Source organism: Garra rufa, chromosome 7 (genome assembly GCF_049309525.1).
Source record: "Garra rufa chromosome 7, GarRuf1.0, whole genome shotgun sequence".
Taxonomy (NCBI): domain Eukaryota; kingdom Metazoa; phylum Chordata; class Actinopteri; order Cypriniformes; family Cyprinidae; genus Garra; species Garra rufa.
In genome coordinates, this window is record NC_133367.1 from 27,422,657 (window position 1) to 27,445,567 (window position 22,911).

The window sequence follows — 22,911 nt, forward strand, 5'->3', positions numbered from 1 at the left end:
AACAAAACAAAACAACCCAGACTATTTTAAAATACCGTTTACAAACAAACAAAACTACAAAACAACCCAGACTATTTTAAAATACTGTTCAGAAACAAACAACAAAACAAAATACTGTTTAGAAACAAACAAACAAACAAAATAAAACAACCAAGGCTATTTTAAAAGACTATTTAAAAACAAACAACAAAGAAACAAACAAACAACAAAATAAAACAACCCAGACTATTTTAAAAGACTATTTAAAAACAAACAACAAAGAAACAAACAAACAACAAAATAAAACAACCCAGACTATTTTAAAAGACTATCGAAAAACAAACAACAAAACAAAACAACCCAGACTATTTTAAAAGACTATTTAGAAAAAAAAACAACCCAGACTATTTACAAATAAGCAAACAAACAACAAAACAACCCAGACCATTTTAAAGACAATTTATAAACAAACAAACAAACAACTAAACAACCCAGACTATTTAAAAGACTATTTAGAAACAAACAAACAAACAAACAAACAACCCAATCTATTTAAAAAGACTATTTAAAAACAGACAAACAAAAAACAACAAAACAGTCCAGACTATTTTAAAAGACTATTAAGAAACAAACAAACAAACAACAAAACAAAACAAAACCGACAGTTTTAAATACAGATATATACAGAATACTCTTTTTTTAACTGTCCAAATTGGCTGCTGACAGCATGAAACTATCAAAATTCATATTTAGTAACAAACAACAAAAGCAAAACAAATAAGTATGTTAAATACAGATTTTTGACCTGAAACAAATAAACAAACAAACAAACAAACAAACAAACAAACAAATAAATAAATAAATAAATAGAGGATATAAATAAAGGTTCAATTGCAGTGATGATAAACAGTTTGTGCAATTAATAAAATTGGCTGCTGAGATCATGAAAGTATCAAAATTGACATTTAGAAACAAACAAAAACAAAACAACCCAGCCTATATTGAATACAGATTTTTTGACCTGTTGCTTTTCCACAGTCTTATCACTTAAAGGCAAATAAATAAATAAATCTTTACATTTTTACAATTAAAAGTATTTTTCCACTTTTTCAACTGTAAAATTAAAACAAAATTTAATTTATCCAGGTCGCAATTTTTTATTTAATTTAAAAATGGCTGATTTTATCTGCTTTGAATTTCAAGTCAATTTTTTTTTCTCTAAATTTAGGAAATCGTAGATCAGTTCCTGGATGGATCCTACACCAGTTGCAAAGCCGTAGAGCCAAGCGTCGTAATGGGCTCCCCATGGATGGCCTGTAATTGCTCTCGATAAACCAAGCTGATGCACCTTGTGGCTGTGAGCGTGAGTGTATGAAACCCGAGTGTTTTCGGCTCGCATCAGCTTTAACAAGCGCCAGGACCTTTAAATCAAGTGCGCCAACAGCCCGTACCGTGGAGGCCATAAGCATGCATCTCCCTGCCAGAGATACGGATGGTGTCTGTACACAAGCAGAAATAGCAACATGTTTGTCGCTCCTTGTTCCAGCGCTCGCCCCTCTGTTCTCGCTCCATCACTTTCACATCTGTGAACGTGCGCTTATTACTCCTCGCTCTCGGATGATCTTGGCTACATCAGCCGAGACAGAATGAGGTGGCCCAAACAGTAATCTCCACTATCGCCACTCGTGTCTACTTACGCTTGTTTACGACCTCCATTCTCACGAAGTGCAAAAACGTGTTTCACGAAATGGCGACACCTGAAAATCAACCCCCCGAATGTTTCATCATCAGGGGTCTGGAAACCACAGCACTAAAATATCACATCGTGATGGGGATAAATGACCCAATCACTCAGTTGGAAGGACTTGCCCTTTTTATTTTTAACTGCTGCTCATTCACTAGCCACGCATTAATCAGAAAAACGTTGCCGACCGTTGACAAGTCACGCTTGAAAGAAGCTCTAGATAAACTGTAAGTGTCCAAAACAGCCAGCGAGCTCTCAAAGAAGAGTCTGTGAATTTTATTAAAATATTTTTATTTTATTTTATTAGCTTTTTCTTTTCCTTAAAATAACAGGACAGTGGAGAAGCTAAAGGTCACACTACACACTGTACCACAGCTCTGACAAAAACCTGCATTTAATATAGTCTTGTTTTGTTTTGCTTTGCTGTGTTTTGCTTTTTTATGCTTTGCTTATTTGTTCACTTTGATTTGTTTAATTTATTTTTTTGTTCTGTGTTTTTATTTTGTTTTTCATTTTGGTTTGTTTTACTTTGCTCAGGTTTTGCTAAGTTTTGCTTTTTGACTTGATGTTTTTCTTTTTCTTTTTTGTTTTGCTCCACTTTTGTTTTCTTGTTTTGCTTTGTTTTATTTTGCTTTGCTATGGTTTTTATTTAGTTTTGTTGATTTATTTAGCTTTAGTTTTTCTTTGTTTTGCTTTGCTCAGGTTTTGTTTGGTTTTATTTAGGTTAGCTTTGCTTTATTTTGTTATGCTCTGCTTTTGTTCTGTGTTCTTTTGCTGTGTTTTTTTGTTTGGCTTTGTTTTGTTTTGCTTTGTTTTTTGTTTACTTTTTGTTTTGTTGTTTTGCTTTTTTTTTGCTGTTGTTGTTTTTTTTTGCTTGGATTTTAATTTTATTCATTTATATTTTTTTTTGCTCTGCTTTGTTTTATTTTGCTTTGCTCTGCTTTTTGTTTGGCTTAGTTTTGTTTTGCTTCGCATAACATTATAACATTAAATTTAACAATCAAAAGAACAATCGATAGATGGATAAATCGAACAAACAAATGATGGATGGATGGAGGGATGGATGGATAGAGGGATTGATGGACAAATTGAATAAAAGACCAATTCATAGATGGATGGATAGATGCACAAATTGAACAATCGATCAATGGATGGTTGGACAAATTGAACGTACTAATGAAAAATGGATGGATGGATGGACAAATTATTCGAACGAACAATGGATGGATGGATAGACCAATTGAACAAACAAATGATAGATGGATGAATGGATGGGCAAATTGAACAAATTAATGAAAAAGTTTGAAAAGACAATGGATGGATGGGCAAACAAATGATGGATGGATGGATAGATGGATAAATAACCAAATTGATCTAACGAATGATAGATGGATGGATGGACAAATTGAACGAACAAATGATCGATGAATGAATGGATTGATGGATTGATGGACAAATTGAATAAAAGACCAACCCGTAGATGGATGGATGGATGGACAGATTGAATGAATAAATGAAAAACAGATGGATGTGTGTGTGTGTGTGTGTGTGTGTGTGTGTGTGTGTGTGTGTGTGTGTGTGTGTGTATATATATATATATATATATATACACACACATACATAACTTTTTAAGTTGTTTTCCTATCCTACTGTCACATTTCATGTCTGTTTTTGGTCTTTGGTTTCTCCCATTGTCTCCCCCTGTCATTCTGTCATCATTAGGTTTAGTCCTTGTTAAGAGTTATCCCCGTCACCTGTGTTTAATCATTGGTTACCCTTTATAAGTCTGTCTGTTTCCTGAGTTCTTTGTCGGTTTTATTTGATGTTATCGTTACGTGTGTGGATGTTAAAAATGTTTAAAATAATCTATAATATAAATTAAATAAAGTAATCTTTTCTAATAATCTTTCCTATCACTTTTTATCAATTTAACACATTCTTGCTGAATCATAATATAAAAATTAAAAAAGAATAATAAAAAGTTTATAATGTTACAAAAGAATTCTATTCTAAATAAATGGTGTTCTTTTTATTTATTTTATTTATTAAAAAATCCTGAAAAAAGTATCACAGCTTCCAGCAAAATATTAAGTGGCACAACTGTTTCCAGCACTGATAATAATCAGCATATTAGAATGATTTCTGAAGAATCATGTGACACTGAAGACTGGAGTAATGATGGTGAAAATTCAGCTTTGCACCACAGGAATAAATTATATTTTAAAATATTTTGACATAGAAAACAGTTATTTTACATTAAAATAATATTTCACAATATTACATTTTTTCTGGATTTTGATCAAATAAATGCAGTCTAATGAGCATAAGAAACTTAAAAATGGCAGTGTATATGATTGTTGCATTTTTTTATTTACATTTAGCATTGTTTTCCTGCATGACCCTATCAGACCTGAAAGCCATCACTGAGTTGTGATTTACCAGTTTAGCCTCACAAAGAAGAAAGAAATGAAGGACTCTACTCGGCTGCTATTCCACAGGTCTCTTTTTGCAAATATTTACAGAAGGACCGGTTTAATGAGCATGGGATATGAAAGCAAAGCCTGTGGTGAGCAATATCACCTGCTTTGAACACCGTCAGGCTGCTTTCTTCAAAGCATTGCAACTCCCACTAGGCTTTGGGGCAAAGGCTTTCAGGTGGAGGACCGGTGACAACCGCCCGTTCCCATTCCGGGCCGAGTGCCAAGGAATGCCAACGGTGACTTGTAATGCCTCCAGCATCTCTATTCTTCCTGCGACTGGAGATAAGAGGGCAGGCTCTGCTGGAGCGCACCAATTTGGATGCGTTCCTACTGTATTACAATACTCCGTCAACAGTGCTGAATGAATCCAGAAGCTTGAACGCAGTGTGGTTCCGGTGTCTTAGACTGATCAAATTGCAATGCTCAACAGAGTCTACTGCTTTCTCTTTTCATTCTCACGGCTGACAGAATCTTGATGCACAGCAAGAAAGTGACTTTGTTACCCCATCTATCTTGTATATCCATTCATGTATCCATCTGTCCTTCCAACCATCCGTCTGTCCATCAATTGTCTTTTAAATTTTTTTCACATTCAAAGCTATCTATCTATCTATCTATCTATCTATCTATCTATCTATCTATCTATCTATCTATCTATCTATCTATCTATCTGTTCATTCAATTTGTCATCTGTTCATTCAATCAAAAAAAAAAAAAACTATCATTCAATTTGTCTGTCCATCCATCCATCCATCCATCCATCCATCGTTTGTTTGTTAGATTTATCCATCTATCTATCTATCCATCAATCCATCATTCGTTCGATTTCTCCATCTATCCATCATTCATTCGATTATTCAATTTCTCCATCCATTTATCTATCCATCGTTCAATCAATTTGTCCATTCATTCATCTATTTACCGTTCGTTCAATCAATTTGTCCATCCATCCATTGTTTGTTTATTCAATTTATCTATCTATCCATCCATCAATTGTTTGCTCAATTGTTCAATTTGTCCATCTATCCATTGTTTGTTCATTCAGTTTGTCCATCCATTCATCTATCCATCCATTCATCGATTGTTTGTTCAATTTGTCCATCCATCCATTGTTTGCTCGAACAATCTGTCCATGCATCCATCCATCCATAAATCCATAAATCCATTTTCCATTCATTCGTTTAATTTATCCATCCATTTATGGATTGGTCATTTATTCAATTTGTCCGTCTGTCCGTCCATCCATCCATCCATATTTATTCATCCATCTATCCATCCATCGTTCGCTCGTTCATTCAGTTTGTCCATCCATCCATCGTTCGTTCATTCAATTTATCCATCTATTGTTCATTCAATTTGTCCATCCATACATTCATTCATCCATTGTCTTGTCAAACTTTTTTATTAATTCATTCAATTTGTCCATTCATCCATCCATTATTTGTTTGTTCAATTTGTCCATCCATACATTCATTCATCCATTGTCTTGTCAAACTTTTTTATTAATTCATTCAATTTGTCCATTCATCCATCCATTATTTGTTTGTTCAATTTGTCCATCCATACATTCATTCATCCATTGTCTTGTCAAACTTTTTTATTAATTCATTCAATTTGTCCATTCATCCATCCATTATTTGTTTGTTCAATTTGTCCATCCATACATTCATTATTTGTTTGTTCAATTTGTCCATCCATACATTCATTCATCCATTGTCTTGTCAAACTTTTTCATTTATTCGTTCAATTTGTCCATCTATCCATCCATTTCGTTCAAACAATTTGTCCATCTATCCAATTTTCATTTGTTGGTTCAATTTGTCATCCATCCATCTATCCATCCGTTCATTCAATCAATTTGTCTGTCCATCCATCCATCGTTCATTTGTTCGATTTATCCATCTATCAATTGTTATTTCGATTGTTACATTTTTTTCATCCATCCATCCACCGTTTGTTTGTTCATTTTGTTCATCCATCCATCCATCCATCCATCCATCCATCCATCCATCCATCCATCCATCCATCCATTTTTCATTTGTTCCTTCAATTTGTCCATCATCCATCCATCCATCCATCCATCCATCCATCCATCATTCAATTTGTGCATCCATCCATCCCTCTATCCATCCATACGTTCGTCCCATCAATTTGTCTTTCCATCCATCCATCGTTCATTTGTTCGATTTATCTATCAATTGTTCTTTCAATTGTTACATTTTTTAATCTATCCATCCACCGTTCGTTTGTTCAGTTTGTTCAGTTTGTTCATCCATCCATCCATCCATCCATCCATCCATCCATCCATCGTTTAAGTTTGTCCATCCATCCATCCATCCATCCATCCATCTATCAAACGTTCAATTTGTCCATTCATTCATCCATCCATCCATCCATCATTTGTTTGATCCATTTGTCCATCCATCCATCGTTCATTTGTTAGATTGTTCTATTTATCCATCCACCCACCCATCCATCCATCCATCCATCCATCGTTCGTTCGATTGTTCAATTTTTCCATCCAGACATCCATCCATCATTAATTCAATTTGTCCATCCATCCATCAGTTTGTCAAACTTTTTTTCCATACATTGACAGTTGGTCTTGATAAATTGGTCTAATTTATACAGTATGAATATCTTTTGATGTCAATTCAGGGATGAATGGTGCGCAACCCTCACTAAAACTTAATATAATTAATGTAAGATGACCTTTGGGATGTCATGAGCAGTTTTTTTACAGCTTTAAAGTTTGAAAAGCCTATTTAAGATATTTTATGGACCCGCAGGAACCCTAAAAGACCAGCATTGCAGTGATCCAGACTTAACCTCCAGCAACCAGCACCACCCAGCCTACAAATTCAAACTGGTCTATCCCGCCGGGAGGCATTCGCAGTGCATAATGTATTTGCCAAACAAAGTTTTGAGAATTCTGCGTACTTTTAGTGCCAAACTTCAACAATTGCTTTCAAACAAGACAAGGAAAGTTGCCAAGTGCGGCCACATCTCCCTATAATGTCTTCCTCTTTTTCCAGCTGCCTCACTAACACCAGCACTCCACAGCATTCATTCATATTCCTCTAGCAGAAGGGAGCAATTTTCACTGGCTCACAGCCCTGATTGGTAACCTAAAACAAAAAAATCCTCACGCCGTGGCTCTCTGATGCATGAAGACTGAAGCTTGATGAATACTTGATTCTCTCCCCTGAGTGCGTCTGCCACAGATTATTAGGTAGCGTATGCATGTGGACCTGTGCCATAAAACTCTCCAGAACAACTTCAATAATGTTCATTTAATCCAATGTGGAAATAATGTGGACTTGTGCCATAAAACTTTGCAGAGCAATTTCGATAATGTTAATTATTTAGTTTAAATAACACTAGTCTTACTAGAAATGCCGACTTTTTGGAATGACCTATGAATTTCAATATGACCTTAAACCTAATTAGTATGCTTTAGCTGCCCCGCCTTCAACTTCCCGCTTTCCATATATGGAATATGCAAGAACTTCCGCATAGAAGTTTCTGACTTGCATTCATAACAAGAATTTAAAAAATGCTAGACAAGATATCAATTTGTAACTGCTCAACCACCCCGTGTTTAGTAATCTTCACCACACCCTCCTGTTGATGTGATGTTATAATTAAGAAATCTTCATTAGTGCAAACACTATCTAAAGACCCAGAAGACTGTGATTAATTTGGCTGTGCTCAATATTAGTTGATGCAGGACCTCAGTGGTACAGCTCACTGTCTGTCTTGATTATTTTCAGATCTGCCTGCTTCCAGCTCAGACTAGACGGCGTGTAACATGCCCACCACTCTTTTCAGCTGTCAATCAATCCGCTGCTCTTGACAAAACTTCTCTCAAGATAAAAGAAAATGCCGTCGGGTGCATTGGTGCATTGTTTAACCATGTTACAAACATGCAAGGTCCAATAGTCATTTTCTCAGAAATTGACTTCAGGGCTTGATGTGGCTCAAAAATGCCACAGATATGTAAGGCAAAAAAAATGACTTACCATTTACAACCTATTTCACTATGTATGGTATCAATGCATTATATTAGACTAATCTCAGGAGAGCGGTACAATGTTGGGTGCAATCTCCTGCTTCTTCTGTTTTCTTACAAAATATTTGTTTTCTGCCTTCAATACAAGTCAACACAGCCACATACAAAAATAACCTGTCAAATATTTATTATAAATATTGACCAGTCCAGCATTGCAGCCTGACAGAATGGATTGAGACTACATGATGCTTTCAAACTGTGAAACCTGATGGTTTTCAGGCGCATCTATTGAACTTACGACCATCAGAAACATCTTATAGAGATAACAAAACTATATTTTGCATATCAAAATGTTATATCAGCTCATTTATTAACTCCCTGGGGTATTGACGATAACAACTGAACTTTGTGCTTTTTTATAATAAAGAAACAAACAGGGTGCTTTCTGTCTTCACTGTCTCCACAAACTGCTTTTAGAAATGCATCACTAAAATGAACTTAACCTCAGTGAATACTCAGCACACAGAAACGAGAGATATATCTATAGAAAGCTTGATATCTTCTACTATTTCTTGTCGAAGAAAAATATTCTATAATGAAGTAATCCATATGAAACCAACGCGATTTACAGTTTTGCCCTCAGAGCTAATTATTTTTAATGTGGTCATGCCCACGAGATACTTTCACTTTTTATATGATAAATATCCATGTGTGACATGCGACATATAGGCTGTTTCACCGGAGAAGACCATTCCAGAGTATTAATCGTGAATCATTGTAAACTTTTATTTTGGATACAATTAATTACGATTATATAATGCATGTGAGTGTACTGTATATATTTAAATGTATATATAAATACACATACATAATGTATTTAAGAAATATATAATAGTGCTGTCAATCGATTAAAAAAATAACTAATTAACTAATCACACATTTTTTTCTGAAATTATTCTTGTGATTAATCTCACCTAACATTAAAGTTTTTAATTATACTTTTATATTGCAATAATTTCACATTCATCGTTTGCTCAAACAATTTGTCCATTCATTTTCATTAATTTGTTCAATTTGTCCATCCAGCCATCCAGCCATCGATTGTTCAATTTCTGCATCTATCCATCTATCTATGGATCGTTTGTTTGTTCAATTTGTCCATCCATCCATCCATCCATCCATCCATCCATCCATCCATCCATCCATCCATCCATCCATCCATCCATCCATCCATCCATCCATCCATCGTTTGTTCTTTTAATTTGTCTATCCATCTATCATTCGTTCTATCAATTTGTTTATTCATCTATCTATCCATCCATCCATCAATTCATCTATCCATCCATCCATCCATTCATCCATTGATTGTCTTGTCAATTTTTTTCATTAATTTGTTCAATTCATCTATCCATTCATCCATCCATCATTTATTTGTTCAGTTTGTCCATCCATCCATCCATCCATCCATCGTTATTTAAACAATTTGTCATTCATTAATTCTTCACTTGTTTCGTTCAATTTGTCCATTCATCCATTGACCAAATGTTCAATTTGTCTTCAATTACAATCTTCAAATTAATGTCGAAACAACACAAAGAAAGTATATATTTGTTTAATCCCATCTTGTTTTAACTAATGTCAAGTATCACTGATACCAACTGATGTCTCTCTCATTTTCCCCCCTAATGTCTAACCATTGACCATAGCCATTCAACATTACAGTATAATTGAGAGCTATCAATTTCCATCCATCATTTGTTTGTTCAATTTGTCCACCATCTATCCATCCATTGTTAGTTCGGACAATTTGTCCATCTATTCATTCATTTTTCATTCATTCTTTCAATTTGTCCATCCATCCATCGATTGTTCAATTTCTGCATCCATCCATCTATCTATGGATCATTCGTTTATTCAATTTGTCCATCCATCTATACATCATCCATCATTTGTTCTTTCAGTTTGTCTATCCTTCTATCTTTCATTTGATCAATTTGTTTTTTTATCCATCTATCCATTCATCCATCATTCGTTCATTCAATTTGTCCATCCATCCATCCACTGTTTGTTCAATTTGTCCATCCATCGTTTTGTCAATTTTTTTATTCATTCAATTTGTCTATCCATTCATCCATCCATTGTTAGTTCGAACAATTTGTCCATCTATTCTTTCATTTTTCATTTGTTCATTCAATTTGTCTATCCTTCCATTGATCGATTGTTCAATTTGTCTTCAAATTACAATCTTTAAATTAATGTTGAAACAAAACAAAGAAAGTATATGTTTAATATTTGTTTAATCCCATCTTGTTTTATGACTAAAGGCAAGTATCAGTGATACCAACTGATGTCTCTCTCAATTTTTTTTCCTAATATCTAACCCTTGACCATAACCATTCAACATTACAGTATAATTGAGAGCTATCAATTGAACATTTATTTGACTTTTAAAAATAACTTCTAATTTAAGTAACTTAAAACAATATTACATAAACCCATTATAATAAATGTCTTATAGCTACCTGTGCCCTTCAGCAAGACAATATAGTCTAATTTAATAAAGTTATCAAACACTTAATTGCGTTCTTTCATTAACAGACATCAAAGCAGCTAGTTATTGGGATATTTTGGTTGTTATTTTAACAGATAGTATTACTAGAATTATTTTAATATGTATTTTTAGAATTAACTTGTTTTGTATACATAAAGGAAACAACACATCAATATACAATAAACAAATGTACATCTATACTGTACATATATATGTATATCGTTACAGATAATTCTTCTAATTTAAAAATAAATAAATAAAATACACTGAACTCATTCACTTCTACACCAAATGCCCATGAAGTCACTGCTACTTTACGCTAAACAAACAAACAAACAACAACAATCCCAGGGGGAACTGTGTTGTGAACTCTAAAATAATTATATCACAATAACAGCAAGGCTGTTTGAAAACCACAGCAGCATTGGCTGAGATGTTTGCGCTATCACGCTAGACTGGGGACAAACTCCCGACTACGACAACAAAATGATTTTGTGGTGGGCCTAAGTTAATAAGCATCAGCCATGACTCCAGCTCATAAATCTTCACCACACATTTGACTTAACAAATAATTCACAGTCAGGCAGATACAGTGGGAATTGCTCGCACTCACTAAATTATGAGCGGGAAGGGAGCGATATATGCAGAAATTGTGTGTGCGTTGTGCTCGGGAGTCTTCGCAGATGGTTTCCTGCATCGAAAGCATCGGTTTAAAATGTGACTCGCGAGCCGCGGCCGGCATTAATGTCCCTTCATCCTCACTCGGGACTGTGAACCTTTTTTCAAAGGCACTTTCTGTTCTCTCTGAACAAATATTTGCGTCACGGATTGGGGTTTTAAAAGAAAAGATATACAACGGAACAAGCGTGTGTTATTAACATACGCAAGTGGCATGAAATATGGTTTGAAGTGCATTCGGCAGCACTGGGATTAATTAAGCATGTCACTAATCAGCTTTTTATTCAATTCGCAAATGATTTGCTCCACGTGAAGAATAGAGGACGTTTGCGGCATGCCATGCATGATTATGAATTTCTTCTGTTCGGTTTCTCAAGTTTTACAAAGCCAACTGAGCAGAAATTGCCAGGTACATGTACTTCTCAAGATCTGACATGAGTAGATTGAGCGGGAGCAACCAGCAGGGAATCTTTCTGAGCCAAAAGTACAAGTTCGAAAACGTACATTCCTTTAAAGTGACCTGGATTAGCAAGATTAACATGTTTCTAGCATTGTTAGAACGTTTTAGTATGATTAACATGTTGTTAGCAAGTTTTTAACATGGTTAACATGTTGTTATCATGTTTCTAGCATGATTAGCATGTTGTCAACATATTGGCAACATGTTTCTAGCATTGTTATCATGTTTCTAGAATGATTAGCATGTAAATAGCACATTTTAGCATGATTAACGTGTTGTTAGTATAGTACCATGTTATTACCATATTTTAAAAAACGTTGTTAGTATGTTGGTAGCACAATTACCATGTTACTAGCAAATTTTTTTTACCATGTTATTAGTGTGGCACATAGCTAGTAGGATTAACTATGTTTTTCACATGATTAGCATGTTGTTAGTACATCTGTAGCATATTACCATGTTACTAGCATATTTTAGCATGTTTTAGCACATTGGTAGCATTATTAGCATGTTACTAGCATGATTAGCATGTTGTTAGAATGTTTTAACATGATTACCATCTTGTTAACACGCTGCTACCATGTTTTAACATTGTTTGTTAACATGTTGTTGGCATATTGTTAGCATGATTAGCATGTTCCTGGCACATTGCTAGCAGGATTAACATGTTACTAACATGTTGACATGTTGGTAGCGTTATTATTGTGTTGTTAACGTTTTTTTATCAAGATTAACATGTTAACCTGTTTCTAGCATGCTTAGCATTTTGTCAACATATTGCCAACGTGTTTCTAACATGTTGTTAGAATGTTTCTTGTATGGTTAGCAAGTTGCTAGCAAGTTTCTAGCATGGTTAACATGTAGCTAACATGTTTCTAAAATGAGATGCATGTTACTCAAATGTTTTTTACCATGATTAGCATGTTGTTATTATGTTATTAGCATGATTACCATGTTACTAGCATGTTTTAGAATGTTACTGGCACATTGTTACCATGAGTAGCATGTTGTTAGTACGTTGGAAGCATGATTACCATGTTACTAGCATGTTTTCTAAACTGATTAGTGTGTTTAGCATTGTTGTTAGCATAGTTGGTAGCATTTTTTGCAGTGTGTTACTGTGTTACTAACGTGAAAAGCATGTTGTTAGCATGTTTTAACATGATTACCATGCTACTAGCATGTTTTAGCATGATTAACGTGTTACAAGCGTGATTAGCATGTTGCTGGAACTTTGTTAGCATAATTTGTTACCATGAGTAGCCTGTTGTTAGTACGTTAGAAGCATAATTACAGTGTTACTAGCATGTTTTCTAACATGATTAGTGTGTTTAGCATTGTTGTTAGCATTTTAGCAACAATGTGATTAGCATGGTTTTAGCATGTTTTTCATGATTACCATGTTGGCATAATGCTAGCATGATTATCATGCTTCTGGCACATTTTTAGTAGTGTGTTACTGTGTTACTAACATGAATAACATGTTATTAGCATGTTTTTAGCATGATTAACATGTTGTTAGTATGTTGGTAGCATGATTACCATGCTACTAGCATGTGTTAACATGATTAGTGTGTTACAAACGTGATTAGCATGTTGCTGGAACTTTGTTAGCATGATTAGCATGTTACAAGCATGATTAGCATGTTGCTGGAACTTTGTTAGCATGATTAGCATGTTACAAGCGTGATTAGCATGTTGCTGGAACTTTGTTAACATGATTAGCATGTTGTTAGCACGTTGGAAGCATGATTACCATGTTACTAGCATGTTTTCTAACATGATTAGTGTCTTTAGCATGTTGTTAGCATTTTTAGCAACAACGTAATTAGCATGGTTTTAGCATTTTTTTGCATGATTACCATGTTGGCTTATGCTAGCATGATTATCATGCTTCTGGCACATTTTTAACAGAGTGTTATCGTGTTACTCACATGAATAGCATGTTGCTAACATGTTTTAGCATGATCAGTGTGTTACTAGCATGATTAACATGTTGCTAGCATGTTTTAGCATGATCAGTGTGTTACTAGCATGATTAACATGTTGCTAGCATGTTTTAGCATGATCAGTGTGTTACTAGCATGATTAACATGTTGCTAGCATGTTTTAGCATTGTTTATTAACATGTTGCTGTTACACTAGGGTTAATTAAGCACGTCACACATTAATCAGCTTTTTATTTAATTAGCAAATGATTTGCTCCACGTGAAGAATAGAGGACGTTTAGTGCGCACCATGCATGTTTATAAATTTATTTATTTTTGGTCTTTACAAAATCAATTGAGCAGAAATTGCCAGGTACATGTACTTCTCAAGATCTGATGTGAGTAATTTGAGAGGGAGCAACCAGCAGGGAAGCTTTTGAGCCAAAAGCTACATTTCTTCATGGAAATTTAACAATGTTAAAAACAATTGAGATAATTTTCCCGCAAAAATACATTAGGGATAGCTGCTTTGATGCAATGGTTTAATGTGTTTAGAAATGCTTTTACTTCAATTTGAGCGTTCGTAAGAGTTGCAATTAGCAGAACACATTAATTGGCTCAGTGGGTTTGTTGATACACACATTACGCCGCGTATCGAACAGCTGGCCTCTGAACCTGACCGGTTTGGCGGTGTTGTAGGTGTATTGACATCGGTAGTGGTCGCCATGGAAACTGGAGGTTTCTTTTTGGAGGCAGGTGAGCTTCAAAGGACTGATGTGGTTGTGATGAGAACAGACAGTCTTTGAATCACATTACACCGGAGACTGGGCGAGCAAACAAATTAACCTGACACGGGCTTCGGCACCTCTTTGATCATTCTTATTGAAGGGGTGTGTGCGGGTGTACATTAACCACTGTTCACGCACAACAACATCCAGATTGTTGCTCTCAAGGCGTGATTTAAAAATGCCATTCTAGGTGAGAAATAAGCCGTATTTGTGTTAAATCATGACAAGGTGGTGATGCAACACTTATGTGCTTTGAGGTAAGGTTTTTTGCAAAAATGTTAAATAAAGACAGTAATTACATAATAAGTAATGAGTAAAGTTCACGAACAAACTTTGAAGTTGCTTAAAAAAGCCTTGTCTGAAAGTTTGAAGCAGTTGTAAAAGCTTAAAGTTTAAAAGTTTAGCTAGATAGATGTTGATAAAATATTGCAAGAATGATTTAGCATGCTGCTAGCATAATTAGCGTGTTGTAAGCTTGTTAGTAACATGTTTCTAAAATGATAAGTACATTGCTATCATGTTTTTAACATGATTGGCATGTTTTTAACATGACTAGCATGTTGTTAGCATGCCACTAACATGTTGCTATTACGATTAACATGTTGTTAACATGTTTTAACATAGTTAACATGTTGCTAGCCTTTTTTCTCACATAATCAACATTGTTAATATGTTGCCAACATGCTTCTAGCATGATTAGCATGTTGTCAGCATGTTGCAAACGTGTTTCTAACATGATTAGCATGTTTCTAGAATAATTAACATGTTGCCAGCATGTTACTATCATTATTAGGATGATATTAGCATGTTGCTAGTAAGTTCCTAAAATTGATGATTAACGTGTTAGTAGATTTCTAACATAATTATCATCTGTCATTATTATGATGTTTTGTTGCTAACATGTTTCTAGCATGATTAGTGTGTTGTCAGCATGCTGTTAGCATGCTTCTAGCATGTTGCTAGCAAGTTACAAGAATGATTCTGTTGTTATGTTTTTAGAATGATTAACATGTTAACACGTTACTATCCTTATTAGCACGTTTTTAGCATGATTACCATGTCGTTAATATGTTGCTAATATGTTTCTAGCATGATTATCATGCTGTCAGCATGTTGCTAGCATGTTTCTAGCATTCTGTTAGAGTGCTTATAGCATAATTAGGATGTTGCTAGCAAGTTCCAAAAATTATTAACATGTTGTTAGCATGTTTCTAGCATGACTAACATTTTTCTAGCATGATTAGCGTTTCCGCATTTTCCAGGAAGCTGTTAGAATGCTTCTAGTAAGATTAGGAAGTTAGTATGTTGTAAATGTTGTAAACATGTTTCAAGCATGATTAGCATGTTGCTAACAGGTTTCTTGCATGGTTAGTATATTACTAGCATGTTTCTGGAATGATTAACATTAACACAACATTACGTTTTGGCATGGTTAGTATATTGCTAACAAGTTCCTAGAATTATTAACATGTAGCTAGCATTTTTCTAGCATGACTAGCATGCTGTCAGTATGTTGCTAACATGTTTTTACCATGGTTAACGTGTTTTTAGCATGTTTCTAGCATGCTTTTAGCATAATTAGGATGTTGCTAGCAAGTTTTTAAAATGGTTAACTTGGTAATATGTTTCTAGCATGATTAACATGTTTTTAGCATGATTAGCACTTTGCTGGCATGTTTCTAATATGATTATTGTGTTTCTAGCATGTTTCTAGAATAAGCATTTTGCTAACATGTTTTTAACATGATCAGCATGTTGTTAGCATGTTGCTAGCATAATTAGGATGTTGCTATCAAGTTTGTAGAATGGTTAACATGTTAGTATGTTTCTAGCATGATTAACATGTTGTTAGCATGTTTTTAGCATGATTAGCACATTGCTGACAAGTTTGTTAACATTTTGTAATGTGTTGTTAGTATGCCCTGCTGAAAAAACCAGCATATGCTGGTTAGGTATGTTTTGGTGCTGGGATGCTGGTTTTAGCTGGTATATGCTGGTCCTTTGCTGGTTTATGCTGGTCCCTTGCTGGTTTTTGCTGGTTTATGCTGGTCATGTTGCTGGTTAATGCTGGTCCTTTGCTGGTTTATGCTGGTCCTTGACCAGCAACATGACCAGCATAAACCAGCAAAGGACCAGCATAAACCAGCAAGGGACCAGCATAAACCAGCAAGGGACCAGCATAAACCAGCAAAGGACCAGCATTAACCAGCTAAAACCAGCATCCCAGCACCAAAACATACCTAACCAGCATATGCTGGTTTTTTCAGCAGGGTGTTAAGCATGTTATTAACGTTTTTAACATGATTAGCATGTTGTTAACATGTTGCTGGCACACTGTAACAGGATTACCATGTTACTAGCATGATCAACATGTTACTAGCATGTTTTAACATGATTAGCATGTTGCAAGCATGTCAGTAGTGTGGTCAGCATGTTTTTAACATCATTATTGCACATTGGTAGCACAATTAGCATGTTATCATAATTTAGCACGATTAACATGTTGCTAACATGTTTTTAGCATGATTACCATGTTGCTATCACGATTAGCACATTATTAACATGTTTTAGTATGTTCGTAGCATAGTAATTAAGCTTTGCTAGTGATAGATAGCCTAAATACTGCATCAGTGTTATTGTGCAAAAGTTTTGACCCCCTCAATGAAAGCCTATGGGAAATCGTAAGTCGGATCAGTTAGAAAAGATATAGCTACTTTCTATAATCCTTTGCCACATCACCAATCAGAATCAAGCATTTAATGAAGTACTGGTATGAAATAAAATATAAATGAAAGACTACAGACACTGACACTAGTCCTGCGTGTTAATGAAGTAGTTTCCAAAAATGAACATCCTGTTGCCAGCAGAAGGGCAGCCATGGACCCGTTCCAGTCTACTGCTCCCATTCCTCCGGCCCACTTTACAAGACATAACGTGTGTGTATGATGGGAGGGCTTCCTCCACTCCCCTAGCTCTCTTTGGGGGGGTACATTTGGAGGGGAGGATTCGGGTGAAGGTGCGTTACGCTCCACCAGAGCGACTGCATTCCACCCACTGCTTCCTCTGTTTTTTCACTCCCGTTTCCCTCTCTGTCTCACATTCTCTCTCTCACGGCAGGGACGGGATTGATCGCCCATGCTTCATTGCCTTGCAGCTGAACGCTTGGTTGTAAGGCCATAGGACGGTACAGCAAACACATTCAGGCTGGAGAAAACGATGGTGCTGCGGAGGTCTGACACCGCTTGGATTACACCAGGATTAAATGTGCTGCGTCTCAGTACAGGTGCAGCTTGTTTAGTTTGACAGGATTCACCTGGGCTATCCGCACATACTGCCATCAGTGTAAAAGCCTGTACCTGAAGTTATTTGTTTTTTACTCAACTGCTAAAGTATCAACTATATATATATATATATATATATATATATATATATATAAGGGTGCGATTTGTGAAAAAAAAACAGAGGGGGGGATGCTTTTGAAAACTTTTTTTTTCTCTCTCCATAGGCAGAGGTTGACCAAACTGTTAGTGTAATCTGTAAACAATGCACATTATATACAAGAACAAGAACAAGATAATGAGAGTCAGGTCATGAAATGTTTTTAATACGACGGAAGCTGTATTAGCTATGTGATCACAATTTAATAAAAACATCGTAAGTTAGGCCTATTAATAGTATGATTTAATTTCAAACAACGAATACATTTTATAGAGAAGGTCAGCAAAGTATCAACGGAGCTTTTTGGAAACTCCGAATCAGTAAACCACTGCGTCGCAAAAAGATCCACTGTTTAGAAGCGCTCCAATCGGATCGCGAATCATTTGATTCAGAACGTTCAACTTTAAAGCGGGTATGGCGAATCCTTTGATTCAGATGACTTTAGAGTGCGTATCGTGAATAATAAAAGATGTAGGAACAGCTTCGCCGTGGATAAAAATAAATCAGCAGAGGCAGGGATGCATAGACCAGAGGGGGGGAAATCCCCCCCATGCCCCCCGGCAAATCGCACCCTGTATATATATATATATATATATATATATATATATATATATATATATATATATATATATATTAGGTCTGTCGATTAAAATATTTAATCACGATTATTCGCATGATTGTCGAGTTAACTTGTGATTAATTGCACATTTTTACCTGTTCTAAATGTACCTTAAATTAATACTTTTTAAAAGTTTGATACTCTAATCAACATGGGCATGGACAAATATGGATGCTTTAAGCAAATGTATGTTTATTATTAGTGAAACCATACTCGACTTGTTTCAAAGGTCAAAGTTGTTTGGTATTTCTCACAACATTTTTCACTATAATTTTAAAAAATAATACTGTTTTTGTGTCACAGAATGTAGTTTTAAGAGTTTTAGGCGAGAATGTACTTGTTTAGACTTCAAATATATGGTTTGTCATGAAAGATAATGCATCAGAAAATTTGCTTGTCTGGAATCTGATTGGCTGAGAGCCTTTTTCAGGAGAGTGATATTCTAGCGATAATAGCACTCAACCGTTTCACCATTTTCAACCCATTCACCATTCTGCTTGCGGTATTTCTGACAGCGAGTGTCATGGCGGACACTCAAATCCACTATAATTTAATAAATAATACTGTTTTTGTGTCACGGAATGTAGTTTTAAATGTTTTTAGGCAATATTGTACTTGTTTAGACTTCAAATATGCAGTTTGTTAATAAAGATAACATCTTTTTGAAAATTTGCTTGTCTGGTCCTGGAATCTGCATGGTAGCCGTTCCCTAGAGAGGGGGTAGTGTCATGATCGGGGCTGTGGGTTTTCCCTCAGCCACCTGAGGTCGCTGTTTGCACTGCACTCTGATTCATCACGTCTGTTTTGTCATTACCACTGATTCACACACAGCTGTTCACTATCTGGACTCTGTATAAGAACACTCACTCTTCATTCCGTTTTCAGGTCTGCATTGTCTTGTCTCTAGTTATGTGTACTTTGTGTTCTTGGAAATCCCTGACCTTTGAGTTCTTGATTTTGTTTTGTAGTGTTTCAGTTTGTGCCGTGTTGGCCTTTTTGTTCTGTTTTTGTGTTTATTAAATATATTCTTTCCCTCCCTGCATTTGGACCCAGACTTCCTGTTATTCAAACGTGACAGAATGCAGACCTCCCCTCTATCTCAACGTGACACTGAGAGCCTTTTCCAGGAGTGCGACATTCTAGCGATAACAGCACTCAACCGTTTCATCGTTTGTATCACTTGCTTACGGAATTTCTCACAGCGAGTGTCATGGTGGACACCTAAATCCACTATAATTTTTATAAATTATACTGTTTTTGTGCAATGGAATGTAGTTTTAAGAGTTTTTAGGCAAGAATGTACTTGTTTAGACTTCAAATATATAGTTTGTTAATGAAGAAAACACATTTGAAAATTTGCTTGTCTGTTCCTGGAATCTGACTGGCCGAGAGCCTTTTCCAGGAGTGCGATTTTCTAGTGATAACAGCACTCAACCGTTTCACAGTTTATATCACTCAATTTGCGGTATTTCTCACAGCGAGTGTCAAGGCGGACACCCAAATCCACTAAAATGTTATAAATAATACTATTTTTGTGTTACGAAATGTAATTTTTAAGAGTTTTTAGGCAATAATGTACTTGTTTAGAAAATTTGCTTCAATGCTCATTTGCCATTCAGCACTCATGAACCCACCAAGAGCAGCCTTACCTCAACCAAATCTTCTGAAACCATTTTAAGATCTCCAAAATCTCTGTCATCCCATATATTCCACCATTTGCACGTAAGCGCACATGTGTGTTATTTCATTACCTTTCTCACAGGTTGCTCCACCGTAGCTGGGCAGACACAGGCATACGAAAGAGTTGATCTCATCAATGCAGGTGCCTCCATTCTGACACGGGTTGGATTGACAATCATCAATATCTGTGAGAACAAACCAAGACATAAAGATTCAGAAACAACGCATTGGCTTGTGCTTTTTTCACCATTTCATTAGTGCTAAGAAAGTAGCGCAGCTGCTATAAAACGGCACACCAGAAAGTTGTGATTTTGTTCTCATTATTTTTCTACTTTCAAACTAACATATGTCCTAACATTGCTACATTTCCAATTACTGAGGTAAAACGTCTCGTTGGCATTTTAGCAATGAACTTGTACAATACTAGGACTGAAATCACTATAATAATGAGCTAGACCCTTTTTACAAACACGCTTGTGCAAAAGAAAACTCGGACCAGCTGTGAATATCAAATCTTTGTGGACACGGGGGAATTAGTCATCCGCTTGCATTAAAAAAATGTATTTGTTGAGCCTTGCTTTAAGATCTTACTTCAAGAACTTAGAATACAGCTACAGTTGAACCTGTATTGTTTTTCTCAGGATCAAATGCTTTGGTATTTGGTTTTCTAAAAAGCAACCAGTTGCTTTAGATACATTGGTGTTATTTACACTAGTTTAACTTGAATCAATTTCCAGGTTACTAATCACATTTGCATAAACGTCACTGGCATATCTCCAGCTATTTCAGCATGACAGCTGTGATGGTAAACTTGACATTTCGTAATGCCATTTTGCAAGTTAATGCGCCATAAAAGTTAACTGTGAAAAAGCAGCGTGCAAATGACATAATGACTTGGACATCAGCTTCTTATTAGAAATCTCCGGGCTGCAATCTGTTGAGGTTCATCTCGTGCAACTCAAATTGTTTTTGGTGGCTCTAAGCCAAATGTCATGTACTGTGTCTTGTAGATTTTAAAAACAGTAGTTTTATGTCATATATTTTTGATAAGTATTTATTTATTTATATTTTTATGCAATAAATATTTTAAAAACAACATAATGTAATAAAAATAATAATACAATCTACCTGCGAATACAATTAAATACTATATAATAACTGAAACAAAAATAAACACTGTTTTGAGTTATAATTTTGCATTTATGTATGTAATATTTACATATTTATTACAGTTTATTTTTGTACAAATATAAATCCATAAAATATACTAAAAATGCATAAATAAATAAATACATACAGTAAAAAATAAGTACATTTTGTGATTAGATAACTAAATGGTAAATTAAATATTTAAGCATAAGTTTTAAATAAATAAATACACCAATATAATAATTAATATTATATAACATAGCTGAGAATAAAACTAAATAAATACTTCATAATAAATAAATGCATTTATATGTTATTAAATTTGACTCTTTCATAAATACAATTAAATATATACTAATAATGAATTAATGAATTAATGAATAAATACATAAATAAAAAGATGCACAGCTTGTGCTTACAAAAATAAATATTAAATTAAATATTTAAGCATAAGTGTTAAATATATGAATAAATAAACAAATACAACAATTTAATAAATAATATTATTGTATAACAGCTGATGATTAAATAAAATAAGCACTATATAATAATTAAAACAATAAATAAATAAGCAAACAAATAAAGTAGTACAGTTTGTGGTTACAAAAACAAAATATTAAATTAAATATTTAAGTTTATAACATAAGCTTTAAATAAATAAATAAATGCAATTTATTATACAATATAATAAATATTTTTATATAACAGCTGAGGATTAAACTAAATAAATACCTTATAATAATTAAAACAATAAAAAATATATGTACTGTTTGTGGTTACAAAAATTAAATATTAAATTAAATATTTACACGTAAGTAAATAATCAAACAAACAAACACAATGATATAATAAATAATATTATGATATAACAGCTGAGGATTAAACTAAATAAATACATTATAATAACTAAAACAATAAATAAATATTTTTATATAACACCTGAGGATTAAACTAAATAAATACCTTATAATAACTAAAAAAATTAATAAATATGTACAGTTTGTGATTACAAAAACTAAATATTAAATTAAATATTTACATGTATGTTTGAAATAAATAAACAAATAAACAAACACAACGACATAATAAATAATATTATGATATAAAAGCTGAGGATTAAACTAAATAAATACATTATAATAACTAAAACAATTAATAAATATTTTATATAACACCTGAGGATTAAACTAAATAAATACCTTAAAATAACTAAAACAATAAATAATTAAAGAAATATGTATGTATGTATGTACAGTTTGTGGTTACAAAAATAAAATATTAAATTAAATATTTACGCGTAAGTTTGAAATAAATAAATAAACAAACAAACACAATGATATAATAAATAATATTATGATATAACAGCTGAGGATTAAACTAAATAAATACTTTATAATAACTAAAA

At 34.2% G+C, this 22,911-nt stretch overlaps 1 protein-coding gene across 1 annotated transcript in view; it reads right to left on the bottom strand.

Annotated features, from left to right (window-relative positions):
• The window catches only part of ncanb (neurocan b), a 128,004-nt gene that overhangs the window by 23,278 nt on the left and 81,815 nt on the right, over positions 1-22,911 (bottom strand). The window contains exon 10 of the mRNA XM_073843645.1: positions 20,429-20,542. Coding sequence (XP_073699746.1) covers positions 20,429-20,542 — 114 coding nt within the window. The remainder of the gene's footprint in view (positions 1-20,428; positions 20,543-22,911) is intronic.